This window comes from Gymnoscopelus braueri (assembly GCF_963280865.1).
Source record: "Gymnoscopelus braueri genome assembly, chromosome: 4".
NCBI lineage: Eukaryota > Metazoa > Chordata > Actinopteri > Myctophiformes > Myctophidae > Gymnoscopelus > Gymnoscopelus braueri.
The window spans coordinates 58605480-58620479 of record NC_137605.1 but is presented as its reverse complement, the minus strand read 5'-3'; the positions used below and the strand labels follow the sequence as shown (position 1 = coordinate 58620479).

At 41.0% G+C, this 15000-nt stretch overlaps 1 protein-coding gene across 3 annotated transcripts in view; it reads right to left on the bottom strand.

Moving 5' to 3' along the window:
• The window catches only part of tg (thyroglobulin), a gene marked incomplete at its 5' end in the record, with an annotated part of 65118 nt that overhangs the window by 47974 nt on the left and 2144 nt on the right, over positions 1 to 15000 (bottom strand). For 2 of the 3 annotated variants that reach the window (XM_080427252.1, XM_080427253.1), the window contains 11 exons: positions 434 to 487; positions 1305 to 1689; positions 3218 to 3417; positions 5069 to 5407; positions 7289 to 7474; positions 8772 to 8915; positions 9980 to 10086; positions 10809 to 10968; positions 11537 to 11731; positions 13669 to 13766; positions 14853 to 14955. In XM_080427252.1, coding sequence (XP_080283378.1) covers positions 434 to 487; positions 1305 to 1689; positions 3218 to 3417; positions 5069 to 5407; positions 7289 to 7474; positions 8772 to 8915; positions 9980 to 10086; positions 10809 to 10968; positions 11537 to 11731; positions 13669 to 13766; positions 14853 to 14955 — 1971 coding nt within the window. Of the gene's footprint in view, positions 1 to 433; positions 488 to 1304; positions 1690 to 3217; positions 3418 to 5068; positions 5408 to 6660; positions 6668 to 7288; positions 7475 to 8771; positions 8916 to 9979; positions 10087 to 10808; positions 10969 to 11536; positions 11732 to 13668; positions 13767 to 14852; positions 14956 to 15000 lie in introns of those variants that run through there. The other variant, XM_080427254.1, reaches the window with a different exon arrangement.

The window sequence follows — 15000 nt, the reverse complement described above, 5'->3', positions numbered from 1 at the left end:
ATTTGGGGCTTTTTGTGTTATCCTTTTAGTGTTATCAATCAATCGCCTGATTGCAAATATTTTGCATAATCATGAGAATCAGAATTATTTTCATTCGTATACATTCATTGACCATTATTTCCAGTTAAAAGTTGCATTTCAGTTTAACATTTGATTTGACGGGGTCTCTCCTACAGGAGGTCGATGCTCTCAGAAGGACATAGTATTAAAACAGAGGATCTAACGGTATGGGACACTTCTGAACGACTCAACCCACAGAAAATACATGAGCATTCCATTTACTTCAAAGGTTTTGATTCCGACTAACTTTCAATGCAGTGCGTCTGACGCAGATATTATATGGATAGAATATATAATGTCATATAATCAATAACTGCCCAGTAATATCCTCAGTGTGTACAAATAGAACCAGATAGACCTTTATGGGACTGACCTGGTCTGTTCTGAAGTGTCCCGGTTGAGTTTTGTGTCTGGGTTGATGCTGGGCCTGCAACAGGACAATTTGAATCAGTATTAGATATAGAGTCAGCTAAAAGCTAACAGTGTTCATACTAGAACTCGTGTTGTAATTCACAAATATTGTATTGGCACATAATTATCAGTGTTTTTAACATGACGGTAAGGCATAAGAATCATAACAGTATTACTGCGCAAAAACATTAAATCCACCCAAATACAATGTGGATTAGATGCATTTCAGTGGGCTTGGTTTAGGTGAATAAATAAGCTATTTCTGCAAACACATCCACAAGAAAAATATGATGTTGATTAAAAGACAAAACAGAAGTGGGGAGGATGCGCTTTATCCTGGGATCATTTTCAGCGCTTACTTTGCACAGACTGTATGACGGACAGAAGCATTTGAACATTGTGGTAGTCAACATCAGTTGACAGGATATCAGTATTACACATAGAGTAGAAATGACAAGCCTACAGTATTATTACAGCTGAGCACTGTCACTCAGAGGTAACTACTGCCAGTGATGTAAAGTAACTAAGTACATTTACTCAAGTACTGTACTTAAGTACAATTTTGAGGTACTTTTACTTAAATGGAGTATTTCCAATTTTCAATACTTTTACTTCTACTCCACTACATCTCAGAGGCAAATATTGTACTTCTACTCCACAACAATTATTTGAAAACTTTAGTTACTAGTTACTTTGTGAAACATACATTAACCACTTCAGCCATGGCTATTTGAAAATAGCCGATCTACAAACTCACAACGCGCCGCTTTGCGACGGGTTGTGAGCTTTTTCCACTACTGACTACTGCACTACTAAATAATGTTGTGACTCACAGGTGAGAGCGCCCCCTGCTGTCAGATCTGTCGTCCTGTTGCCCGTCCTGTCCACACAGAAACAGCTGGCCCCCACACACTGAAGGGGCAGGAAGCTTCCGTCCTCCGAGCATGCTGGGACATGGAGTTCGGCTCCGGCGGCCATGTTGCTCTTCACCCTCAGGGCCTGTGCTCTCTCTGTCTCGCACCGGGACGGACAGCGGACAGGTCTGTGGCCCGTGGTTCGGGACGTCGCCACCTCCTGGCCAGTGTGTGGGTCCACACACCAGCACTGCGCGCCGTCGCACTGGACTTCCTGGTACTGACCGCCTGGCGTGCAGCTTGGCACAAACATGGCCGCCAGCGCATCCCCGCCGGAGCACGACCGCAGCACTGGAGTCAATACCTGGAGCAAAGACAATGATTTATTTATTATGTTTTTATTTAACCATAACAATGAGGCAAAATGCATATTCTATTCTGTGCTATTGTATTGTATTGTATTGTATTGTATTGTATTGTATTGTATTGTATTGTATTGTATTGTATTGTATTGTATTGTATTGTATTGTATTGTATTGTATTGTATTGTATTGCTTTGTATTGTAATGTATTCTCTATTCTATGCTTTGCTATTGAATTGTATCGTTTTCTATTCTATTCTATTCTATTCTATTCTATTCTATTCTATTCTATTATGTGCTATGTGTAGTAGAGTAGCTCAGCCTGAAGCTCAAAATCCTATCTTCCCTCTTGCCCTAGTGGTAGATGTTTGGTTTCCCAAACTCAGGTTGGAATCTCAGGTGTTACACTTAAGTAAGTACATTTGATTTAGCACTTCTCACAGAGAGATCTCATGAAGTCCATCTAGCACAAGAATGGAGCATTTACCAGAGTCGGCAGACATCAATACATTGTTTGAGAAAAGAGCAGCCTCCATGGAGTGTTGGCAAAAGCCAGACTGGATGGTGGTGTTCATTTAAAACATCTAAAATATTTGACATAAAAGTTAACTTAGAGATGGGGCGATAATTACTTGGTAGCGAGGCGTCCAAACTCACGTCCAAGCTCTGTTAGGTCATGGAGGGAAATGGGTGTAAAATAATTAGACTGGCGGCATGGAGGTGGGATGGAGGTGGAGGGTGTAATGCCTGACAAAATAGGAGAAAATCATGACAGTCCTTAGCAGAGAAAGCCAGGGGGAAGATTCTTTAGCGCGAACAGTGTGGGATTTAAAAGGAGCAACTGCATTTAAAATGTCAAAGCAGTGCAGTTGAAAGCACTAAAATATCAATGACGTTATATTGACGTTAACGTTGACGTTAATAGATGGCAACTTGGCAGTTAAAATAGCTGATCTACAAGCTCACAACGTGTCGATGTACATCGGCTAGTATGTTGAACGAAGTAAAAAGATAGGGCCCATAGGCTCTAATGTAGCCTGACAGCGAGTCGTGGGGTCGAGTCCCGAGCTTGGCGGCCTTTGCTGTGTGTCACTCCCTGTCTCTCTCTCTCCGTTTCCTGTGAACTCTCCACTATACTATGGAAATAAAGGCAGAAAAGCCTAAGAAATATTGTTAAATAGATGGCACCATAATAGATTATATTTAAGAAGTCTAATATTGTCTATGTTTAGGGCGGCTGTGGCTCAGGAGGTAGAGCAGGTCGTCCAATGATCGGTGGGTCGCCGCTTCGAATCCCGACTCCTCCTGTCCACATGTCAAAGTGTCCTTGGGCAAGACACTGAACCCTACATTGCCTCCGATGAGTCGGTCGGCACTAGCTTGCCACCATTGGTGTGGGAAGTGAGTTGACTGTTCGCCGCTTCACCTCCCAATGTATGAATGAATGAACCATTGTAAAGCGCTTTGAGTAAGTTTGAGTACTTAGAAAAGTGCCATAAAAATGCAATTCATTATTATTATGTGTGTTACCTGTTCCAGAGAGGCAGAGTGTGTGCTGCTCAAGCCCAGCAGTGTGCGTCTCAGAGCATGGAGGAAGCCCGGGTCTTCTAGAGTCCTGCTGACCAGCCTCACCAGCTGTGTGTTCTTCCCTCTCAGCTCCTTCCTCTCCTCACTCACAGCCGGCTGACCCAACACTCCTCTGTCTCCCACCGTCCCGCTGAAGTTCAAGTCTACGGCCCAAGGTTCTAATAGTTAGTTAACCCATTAAGACCCGAGGCCGATTCTACAAATGCCTTCTAAATCAGCAGTTCTCACACTTGTACATCGGAGCTTGTAGATCTTGTAGATTTTTTAATAGCCAACGCAAAAATCTAAAATGACACAGATGCTTTCCCGGTTTTAATGGGATATAATAATGAAATAAAACCTAGAATTGACAAAACATCGTAATAAAAACGAGGCTTTAAAAATTTCCAACTAAAACGATATTGAGTGTTTTACAAAACTCTTTGGCAATATTTCACACATACAGTATGCCTAACATTTTGGATGGATATGAATTCTGATATGTTGGTGCCAGTTTTAAGCTGTGTTAACCCTTTAAGACCGGGAACACATCTGTGTCATTTTAAGAATTCTTTGGCTATTAAAAAATAGCAGATCTACAAGTTGTAGATCTGCAAAAAAAAAAAAAAATCGTGAACAATTTTGTGCAAATCTTTGAATATAATTTTTTACTCCGATCTGTGCTTCTAATCTGGGGGTCCCTGGAACAACATATTTTGAGATGGGGGTCCGCAGCCAACATATCATTTTGGGGGTCCTTTACATGGAAAAGTTGAAGCACCACTGATCAATCTGGGAACCCAGCGCCAAATGAAAAGGAAAAACAGCACCCTCTGCTGTTTTTGACTATCTCAGTTGGCTCTGGGAGGAAGAAAACGTAGCACCCGTGCGCAAGGAAACCGGGGTTTTGGTCTGCCTTCAGCGCATCACTTCCGGTGGTGCGACTATGTTTTCATTCCCACTAACAATATTTCTACACGAAACACTAAAACCACTTCTCCCAGAACATGGATCGTTTTGGTTATAAGCCCACTTGTTTCTATGATGAAAGAGCAAGTTAAAATGTGAATATCTTTCCGTGGTTTTGTCTGCTCCGCGGACGCTATTGTTAAATGAGTGTCGGTTTGTTTCGAGTGGGGAAGGATCGACGGACACGTGAATCCCGCCCACTACATTTGATTGGGTAAAGCGCGGCCTGCTTCCTGATCTGAAGGCACGCACACTTGTAGGCTACTGCGTACATGTTATGACGAACCTCCCCGACAGATTCCAAACGCAGAGCAGAATCTGTTCTTGAGAGATTACTGATATAGCAACATAATGTTAAGATTTAGAAAACATTTATACATATATATTTGGCCGTGTACCCCCATCTCAAAATGTTTTGTTCCAGGGACCCCCCAGAAGCCAAGATTTGAGTTACAAATGTTCGCTTAAAAATATATATATATTCAAAGATTTGCAAAAAAAATCAAGATAAAAAAAAAAAATAGCAGATATGCAAGCTCATAGCGCGGCACTTGGTGCCACGCTATTTTTTGAATGTATGTATTTTGAAAGCGAACATTTTAAACTCTGTTTCAACTTCTGGGGGTCCCTGGAACAAAATATTTTTAGATGGGGGTCCACGGCCAAATACATAAAAAAAAAATAGCATATCTGCTATATTTTGAATAGCCCAAAGAAATCTAAAAATGACACACAGATGCGTTCCCGGTCTAAATGGGTTAAGCACAAAAATCTTCAAAAATAGTGAAAATAGCCGAGCAAAAAAAAAAAAAAACTAATGAACAATAATGAAAACTACACACGAACCTGCAGCGTTCTTCAGGAACTTGCCTCCGAACAGGTTCTCCTGGAGGCGTTGCGGGGAGGAGGACAGGGACAGAGCCTGCAGGGCCAGGCCCACGGAGGGGAACAGGCCGTGGAGGACCTCAGCCAGCCGGGTCAGGAAGGCCTCCTCCTCCTCCTGCTTCATGTGGAGAAGGAGCTCCTTGACGGGCTGGAGGAGCTCAGTGCAGGAGCTGTGAGAGTGAGAGGAGGCTGGGAGGCCAGTGGAGGGAGAGGAGAAGGTGCTGGGTGGTTCAACTGGACCAGAGAACAGCCTGGAGAGAGCAGCACGCCTCTGAGCCGGACACGATGCCATACCTGCATCTAGATATAGCATACAGTGGTGGAAAAAGTACTCACATGTTTTACTTAAGTGAAATATCAATACTGCAATGTAGAAGTACTCTGTTACAAGTAAAAGCCCGGAATTCAAAAATGTACTTGGTAAAATTGGTATAAAAATGTACTTAAAGTACCAAAAGTAAAAGTACTAAAATGTTTGAAAATAGCAGATCTACATGCTCACAACGCGTCGTGATGCGATACGTTGTGAGCTTGTAGATCGGCTATTTTCAAATAGCCTAGGTATACAAATTAGGGTTGAAGTGATTAATGTATGTTTTATAATATAATCATTTATATCTGCAAAGTAATAGTAACTAAAGTTTTAAAATAATTGTAGTGGAGTAAAAGTACAATATTTGTCTCGGAGATGTAGTGGAGTAGAAGTAAAAGTATAGACAATTGGAAATACTCCAGTAAAGTAAAAGTACCTCAACATTTTACTTAAGTACATTATTTGAGTAAATGTACTTGTATGTAAGTTACTTTACACCACTGATAGCATATGACCACAATATAAACACACTCATCAACTCATGATGATGATGATAAACACATTCTCTCTCTCACACACACACACACACACATACGCATGCAAGCAGGCACGCATGTGCACGCACACACGCACGCGCACAAACACGCACACACACACACACACACATACACACACACACACACACACACACACACACACACACACACACACACACACACACAATAAGAGGTACATATTGCAGTGTTGACTTTATTCAATTTATGGTCATACTAGAGTGTCTCATAAAAGCAATGTAAATGAAAGAAGGGCTCGCAACTCACTTTTAATGTTCCACACTTTATTCCCAACATCATCAAATAACAATGTTTTGACCTTGCAGGCTTGCTACTACTTGAAGAAGACCGATAGGTTGAAACGTTATTTGCTGCGGAAATAAAGTTTGGAACATTAAAAGTCACTTGCTAGCTTCCCTTTCATTTTGTCTCAGCATCGAAGTCAGATGTGCGTTATCTTTGTCTTTGAACACAAAACTAGTGAGTGACAGTATGTGAATGGTAGTCACTGCAGACCAATATGATGTGAATGGTACTCACTGCAGTGCAGACCACAGTGAGGTGAATGGAGCTCACTGCAAACCACAGTGATGTGAATGGTACTCACTGCAAACCACAGTGAAGTGAATGGTACTCACTGCAGACTACAGTGAGGTGAATGGTAGTCAGAGGTGAATAGTAGTCACTGCAGACCACAGTGAAGTGAATGGTACTCACTGCAGACCACAGTGAGGTGAATAGTAGTCACTGCAGACCACAGTGAGGTGAATAGTAGTCACTGCAGACCACAGTGAAGTGAATGGTACTCACTGCAGACCACAGTGAGGTGAATAGTAGTCACTGCAGACCACAGTGAGGTGAATAGTAGTCACTGCAGACCACAGTGAGGTGAATAGTAGTCACTGCAGACCACAGTGAAGTGAATGGTACTCACTGCAGACCACAGTGAAGTGAATGGAACTCAATGCAAACCACAGTGACGTGAATGGTACTCACAGCAGACCACAGTGAGGTGAATGGTAGTCACTGCAGACCACAGTGAAGTGAATGGTAATCACTGCAGACCACAGTGAAGTGAATGGTACTCACTGCAGACCACAGTGAGGTGAATGGTAGTCACTGCAGACCACAGTAATGTGAATGGTAGCTACTGCAGACCACAGTTAGGTGAATGGTAGTCACTGCAGACCACAGTGATGTGAATGGAACTCACTGCAGACCACTGTTAAGTGAATGGTAGTCACTGCAGACCACGGTGATGTGAATGGTAGGCCTACTCACTGCAGACCACAGTGATGTGAATGGTATACTCACTGCAGACCACAGTATCTCCATGCTGCCGTGATCCAGAGAGCTCTGTGCCTGTAGGGTCCACACACCAGCACTGGCCTCCTGTCTGGCACTGTCTGGGAAAATACACCCCACTGGACTCACACTGTGGAACATAACCGCTGGACACCTGCTCTGCTGCCTGCCTCTGCTGCTCGCACGCCGTAGGACCTAGCAAACAACAAGGAACAATGACTGTAGAATCTAGGAAACGACAAGGAACAAATAATCTAGGAAACAACAAGGAATATGTATACTAATGACTGTAGCAGAAGTTTTCCAATGTTTTCGTGCCAAGGACCCCCAAATTGATATATATTTGGTCGCGGACCCTCATCTGAAAAAGTTTTGTGCCAGGGACCCCCAGAAAAGAAGATTTGTGTTAACAATTAAAACATTATTAAACGTTTTTCACAACACTTTCAAGATTTATCAAAGATTTACAAGCTCGCAGCGCGATACGAAGTGACACACTGTGAGCTTGTATATCTGCTATTTTTGAATAGCCAACGAATGAATGGATAAAGTGGTTAAAATAATTTTGCTGGGGACCCCCTAGAACCCCCCAAGGACCCCTGGGGGTCCCCGGACCCCACTTTGAGAACCAATGCTGTATAGGACCTAGGAAACAACAAGGAAGAAATGATAATTTGCAGGAGGAAAAAGGAAGAATTTTACTGTGGGACACTTTATGGCTCTGGGAGGGATTTCCTTCACATAGTGTTCCAGTTTAAACCAGTGCTTACTGCTTCCAATAGCCAATTAGAGCAAGAGCTGCCTTATACATTAATAATGTCAAGACTTTATGTCATATTATAACCGGGTCCGGGAACCACCAGGTGTCCAACAGGACCCTTACAGGTCTGTAACTTTGAGAGTGCACAAATGGAACCAAATGGACCCTTACAGGCCTGTTGGTTCCATTTGCACGCACTCAGGGTAAAATAAACATTGAGGGGTCCGAGGCTTAATGCGCATCAAAGTGGGGGGTCCTTGGAATTAAAAGGTTGAGAATCACTGTTTTAACCCATTTAGACCGGGAGATATCCTGTGTCATTTTTAGATTTCCTTGGCTATTAAAAAATAACAGATACAAGCTCATAGCGCGGCACCACAAGCTTGTAGATCAGATTGTTTTCTTTTAAATCTTGACAGTTCGTGCAAATCTTTAGATGTATATTTTTTAAAGCGAACATTTGTGAAATATTTTGTATATATGTTGTTCCAGGGACCCCCCAGAAGAAGATTTGTGTTACAAATGTCGCTTAAAAAATATATATATTCAAAGATTTGCACAAACGTTCAAAATGTTTAAAAAATAGCAGATCTATACAAGCTCATAGCGCGGCACTCGGTACCGTGCTATGAGCTTGTATATCTGCTATTTTTGAATAGCCCAAAGAAATCTTAAAATGGCACACATGATGCGTTCCCGGTCTTAAAGGGTTAAAGCAGTGTAGAGCCTTACATCTGAAGAGTCCGGTCAAGGCCAGTCTGAGCGCCAGCAGTCTCCTCTGTAGGACCCGGTAGATGTTGGTCTGAGAGAAGGATGGACCGGACCTCACTCCTTTAAACGCTGTGTCGTACACCTCTGATAGCAGCAACTCAACACCTACACAATGACAGTGGTGGAAAAGAGTACTCTAAACTATGTTTTACTTAAGTAAAAGTATCAATATACAAATACTCTGTTACAAGTAAAAGTCTGGAATTCAAAATTTTACTTATAAATAAAAGTACAATAGTATTGGTATCAAAATGTACTCAAAGTAAGTAAGTAAGTAAAAGTACTCATTGTGCAGAATGTCCCATTTCACAAGTTCAAAATGTATATAAATATTTTGAAAATAGCAGATCTACAAGCTAACAATTCAGCGCGACGCATTGTGAGCTTGTAGATCGGCTATTTTCAAATGGCCAAAATATTTATAGGGCTGAAGTGGTTAATGTATGTTTTGTGATAATAATCAAAATCTACAAAGTAACTAGTAATTAAAGTTTTCAAATAATTGTAGTGGAGTAAAAGTACAAAAATTGCCTCTGAGATGTAGTGGAGTAGGAAAAAAGTATTGGAAATTGGAAATACTCAATCGAAGTACAAATACCTCAAAATTGTACTTGAGTAAAGTACTTCATTAAATGTACTTTCCACCACTGACCACCACACAATGTTACGCATCACCTACACAATGATACCACCACACAATGTTACACATCACCTACACAATGATACCACCACACAATGTTACACATCACCTACACAATGATACCACCACACAATGTTACACATCATGGAATATATTATATAACTCTAGAGCTGTATTATAAAACGCTTTATAATGTGTTATCTTCTAAAACATTATGCATATTCATGAGTGCTTATAACTGTAACTATACAGTGATTATAATGTATACTTGACCATGTAAGTCATTATAAAATACTTTATAGTGTCTTATAAGCAATACTGTATATATATATATAGTATACTGTAATACTGTAGGCCTATTTATATTGCATTCTAAGTAAGATTATAATACGTGTGTGTGTGTGTGTGTGTGTGTGTGTGTGTGTGTGTGTGTGTGTGTGTGTGTGTGTGTGTGTGTGTGTGTGTGTGTGTGTGTGTGTGTGTGTGTGTGTGTGTGTGTGTGCGTGTGTGTGTGTGTGTGTGTGTGTACCTGTATTGACCAGCTCTCTGCCTCTGCTATCAGAACAGTAACAATAGGACGACACGGAAGGGAAAGCTTGCCTGAAATTGCTGAAAGTCTCAAAGGCCTCTGGGAACCTACACACACAGACACACACAAAATGCGCGTGCACACGCACGCAGACGCATGCACACAGACACACGCATGCACACACGCACAGACACAAACACAGAGACAGACACATGTATCACTTGCTAGTTTTTTTGTTGTTGGTAGTGATTCTCTTAATTGTTTGTTTTTCATGTCCGGGAAGTCATTTGTAAAAAGGTTCATCTAGAACTATAGCTGTAAGTGTCAACTCTGGGTTCAAAGCATATTTGCCATTTAATTGTGTATCTATAGAAAGGAGAAAAAGGAAAAACAACGGAGAAAAAGGAAAAACAACGGCAGTGAATGACACCTCCTTTCGATTATGGGCTTAATGCCGAGAAGTAGTTGTTTTGGGAGGTCTGAAGCTTAGTTTTTAGTGACATTGAGATGTTGGAGAACCAAGAGGCGCAAGCATAGTCAAAATGTCATTTAATGAGTGTTTGTTTTTATTTAGTTCTTCTGGCAAAGGAATTGGGACACCAGGTTTTGTTTTGATCAAACATTCAATGGAAATTGAAACTATTGGAACGTGCATATGTGCATAATGCATATGCAGATATTTGAATTGGATTTGAATTAGGCTACAGCAAAATCGTTATTTTATCAGCGAAGCCAATGAATGCACTGACAATTTTGATTTTCAATAAATTTTCAATTAAACTTGGATTGTCTAACAAAAATAAGTTGAACGTTATGAATGTGTGTTAACCTGTGGAAGGAGTTTAGCAGGTCCAGTTCCATTCTGTCTGTGGTGTTGATGAACTTGCACTGCACCGGTAGGAAGCTGCCATCCTCTGTGCACTGAGGAGGAGACTGCCCCCTGTTGCTGTGGAGGAAACGCCGCGTTCGCACTTCACAGCTTCCAGGACCTGCAGGGTCAAAGTTCAGCCAATCAAAGTCCTTGTGAATCAATCAGTTTGTTTTTACGGATGATTTGTAACACCATTTTGAATAGCGTATTAACTACATCAACTCTGTGTCCTTATATCACCCATGTCAAAGCGGTGAAACTTGTTATTTTCGCTATTTAACACAGTTGTTCTCAAACCGTTTCATGTCAAGGACCCTCAAATGTATATATTTGGCCGCAGACCCCCAGCTGAATTTCCTTTTTCTTTCTTTTTTCTTTTTTTTAAATAACAGATCTACAAGCTCACAACCTTTAACCACTTAAACCCCAGCATCCGTTTTGTGGGTAAAGCTTCCGTTGAAAATAGCCAATTGAGGCCTGGACCGCTGGCGTAGCGGTCCAGGCACCTAGGCTCCAAAGCAGCCTGACAGCGCGTCAAGGGTTTGAGTCCCGATCCCGACGACCATTGCTGCATGTCACTCCTCATCTCTCTCCCCACTTCCTGTCAGACTATCCTATCGTGTTATACAAAGTATAGATAAAAAAATAAATAATAATAAGTAGTATATTATGAGTGTTTCTCGTACAGTTTGCAGGCCTGCCGTTCTGTCTGGTTCCGTAGAGCTCCATGCCCTCCAGGTCCACACACCAACACTGGCCCTTAGCGGGATCACACTGGATGGCTTCGAAATCCCCTGACAGCTGGCATTCTGGGAGCCCTGCGCCGGAGCCAGAGCCCTCAGACAACCCTGTCTGTCTCTGCTGCCTGCAGAAAGACAGACCTGGAAGGTAGAGAGAGAGGCAGTGGTGGGGAAAAAGTACTCCATTGTTTACTTAAGTAAAAGTACTGATATCGATATCGATACTGCAATGTAGAAATACTCTGTTACAAGGTAAAGCCTGGAATTCAAAATTTACTTAAAGACGGGGTGCCATGTTTTTCCCCCCCTAAAACATAATCATCAGGTATAGGTCAGGTAGGTCATATGGTTATACTAGGAGGAAGATTTTTTTCAAAAAAGTGTACAGAAATTGTTAAAATTATGTTTTTATGTGGGCACGCCTCCAGTTCATTAAGTATACCTGGTTCTCACCTTAGCACCTCCTCCACCACCTTAGAACCACCCACCTATCCTAGTCCCTCCTCCTCCTCATGACCACACCTGTTGTGTTATGATAATGAGGGGGGGGGGTATATTTTTACTGTGTCATTAAAGTACTGTTTTTCCATTGGCACGTTTGACCCTCAAAATAGTCATAATAGAAGACATAAAACACCATAAAAACACCACCAGGGGGCTTAATGAAGTTCTATCAACCTCATAGACACATGAAAAACAGAAAAAGTGCAAAACCATGGCGCCACCTCTTTAACACATTGAGTGCCAGGGTCTTTTTAAAACAGGATACAGTCGGTGCCTGGATTTTTAACCATTTTTGAACCTTTTTCAAGTAGTCACAAAATATTTTCAGTGATCACCGTCCTCAAGGTGATCCCCTCATTACACACATAGAGGTCTCGTACAATCGGGGGAAAAAAATTAAAAACATTAGGTAATCCGTTCCATAGTTGCAGCCAGTTGAAAATAGTCGAAAATAGTCAAAAATACATATTTTAGAAAAAAAGTACACAGGAGCCGAGATACAGGCTTTTGAAGACATAAGTTAACCAGGAAGTGGATTGGAGTCTAAATCTTCGAAAAATGATATCTCCTGGTGCTGAGAAGAAACAAAAATAAAAAAAATAAAAAAAGAATTTTAATTTTTTTTAAAACAATTTTTTTTAAAACGGTCCGGACCGTTTTTGGCAAGTACACTTGCTACAAAAATTTACTTAAAGTACCAAAAGTAAAAAGTACTCATTATGCAGAATGTCCCGTTTCACAATTGTAAAATTTGGAATTTGTAAAATAGCAGATCTACAAGCACACAATGCGTCGCATTGCGACGCATTGTGAGCTTGTAGATCGGTTATTTTCAAATGGCCGAAATGTATATAGGGCTGAAATGGTTACTAGTAACTAAAGTTTTCAAATCATTGTTGTGGAGTAAAAGTATAATATTTGCCTTTGAGATGTAGTGGAGTAGAAGTAAAAGTATTGAAAATTGGAAATACTCCAGTAAGTAAAAAAAAATGCCTCAAAATTGGACTTAAGTACAGTACTTGAGTAAATGTACTTACAGCACTTAGTTACTTTACACCACTGGAAAGAGGTAAAGCAATCGAGTGAATGAGAGACAGGATGAAAACGTAAGAGAATGAAAACATTTATGTATTTACTGTACGCTGTCGCACAATAGAAATCAGTTCTGCAGTCGATTACAAAAGGAGCTTAAAGGAGTAATTCACCCCCCAAAAATGACTTATTTTCAATCAATTGCACACCCCATGAAGCCATGAATTTGTATTTGTCACATTCCTAAGCCAATTGAATTGAATTATTGGAATGCAACAAAAACAAAAACAAAATCTCTGTGAATTCAAGGCTTCATGAGGTGTGTAATTGATTGAAAATAATATTTTTTGCGTGAAGTACTTCTTTAAGACAAGATAGGTTAGACCGGCTGTTTTTAATGTTTGTTATTAGGGACTGGGTAAAAAGTCTGTATCAATCTTTTTAGATTGCAACACTTATGGATTAAACATTGTATCGGGAGGTCCCCGTCCATTCCCCTCCCTGGCTGTTATTGTGGAGCTCAGTAAGTGGGCGGGGCTTACAGTGTGGAACAGAGTTGTTGGTTCGAGTCCCTGGTATCTCCTGGCCCTGGCTGTTGACACACCAACATGTCACACCTTCACCACTGCACTGCACATGTCTGAAAAAACACATACACATCATTAAATGAGTAGTTCACCCAAAAAATACTTATTTTCTATCAATTACACACCCCATAAAGCATTGAATTCATGGAGATTTTTTAGTTTTTGTCGCATTCCTAAGCCAATAATTTGATTAGCGGCGGAAAGATGCTAATGTATCCGGTAGGAGACTCAAAGGAGACTCTTTGAGTCTCCTACCGGAGAGACTGTCGGTCATCAAATTATTGGCTCAGGAATGTGACAAAAAAATCTCCATGAATTCAATGCTTCATGTGGTGAGTAATTGATAGAAAATAAGTAATTATTTAGGTGAACTACTCTTTTAAAACCCATTTAAGACCTGAAGCCGATTATACAAATGCTTTCTTCATTTTTCAAAAATGTTAAAAAATATAGCTGCTATTTCTGAACAGCCAATGCTAAAGTCTAAAATGACACAGATGCTTTCCCGGTTTTAATGGGTTAATAACACAATGTGTATGTATTGTCCTAGCAAACCAAACACTCAGGCATGGCTATGGATCATTTCAATGCAAATTGTTAACGCATCTGTAATTCACTGATGAAATAAAACTCCCCAAATGTAAAAAAAAGTAATACAAATAAAATCATCAGAAAGCATAGGCTAATGCAATGCCTTGCAGATGCATTAGGCTAATGCATGCAATGCAATGCTTCAGCAGTGACTTCTTTGAACATACATATATAACCATACATATATAACAACCATACATATATAACCATATAACATAAATATAAACACATTATGTTAACACCAACACAACCCGATGTTAACACACAGCTGATCAACACTTTCATTAAAACCATTAGTCTAAAGTCTAAACCTAAAGCATAAACAATACATCTGTATCTACCTTATACAGACAGACAGACAGACAGACAGACAGACAGACAGACAGACAGACAGACAGACAGACAGACAGACAGACAGACAGACAGACAGACAGACAGACAGACAGACAGACAGACAGACAGACAGACAGACAGACGCGCGCGCGCGCACACACACACACACACACACACAGACACACACACACACACACACACAGACAGACAGGTACCTGAAGCGGCCATCTTCTGTACAGTGAGGGGTGTGGTCCTGTGGTCCAGCTTGTTGCCGTAGCGACTCACAGCCGCTGAGGCTGTCTTCCTCCAGCTGGTACTCTGAAACGTAATGTCTTCATTATTAAGTCTCATTCAGTGCATTGT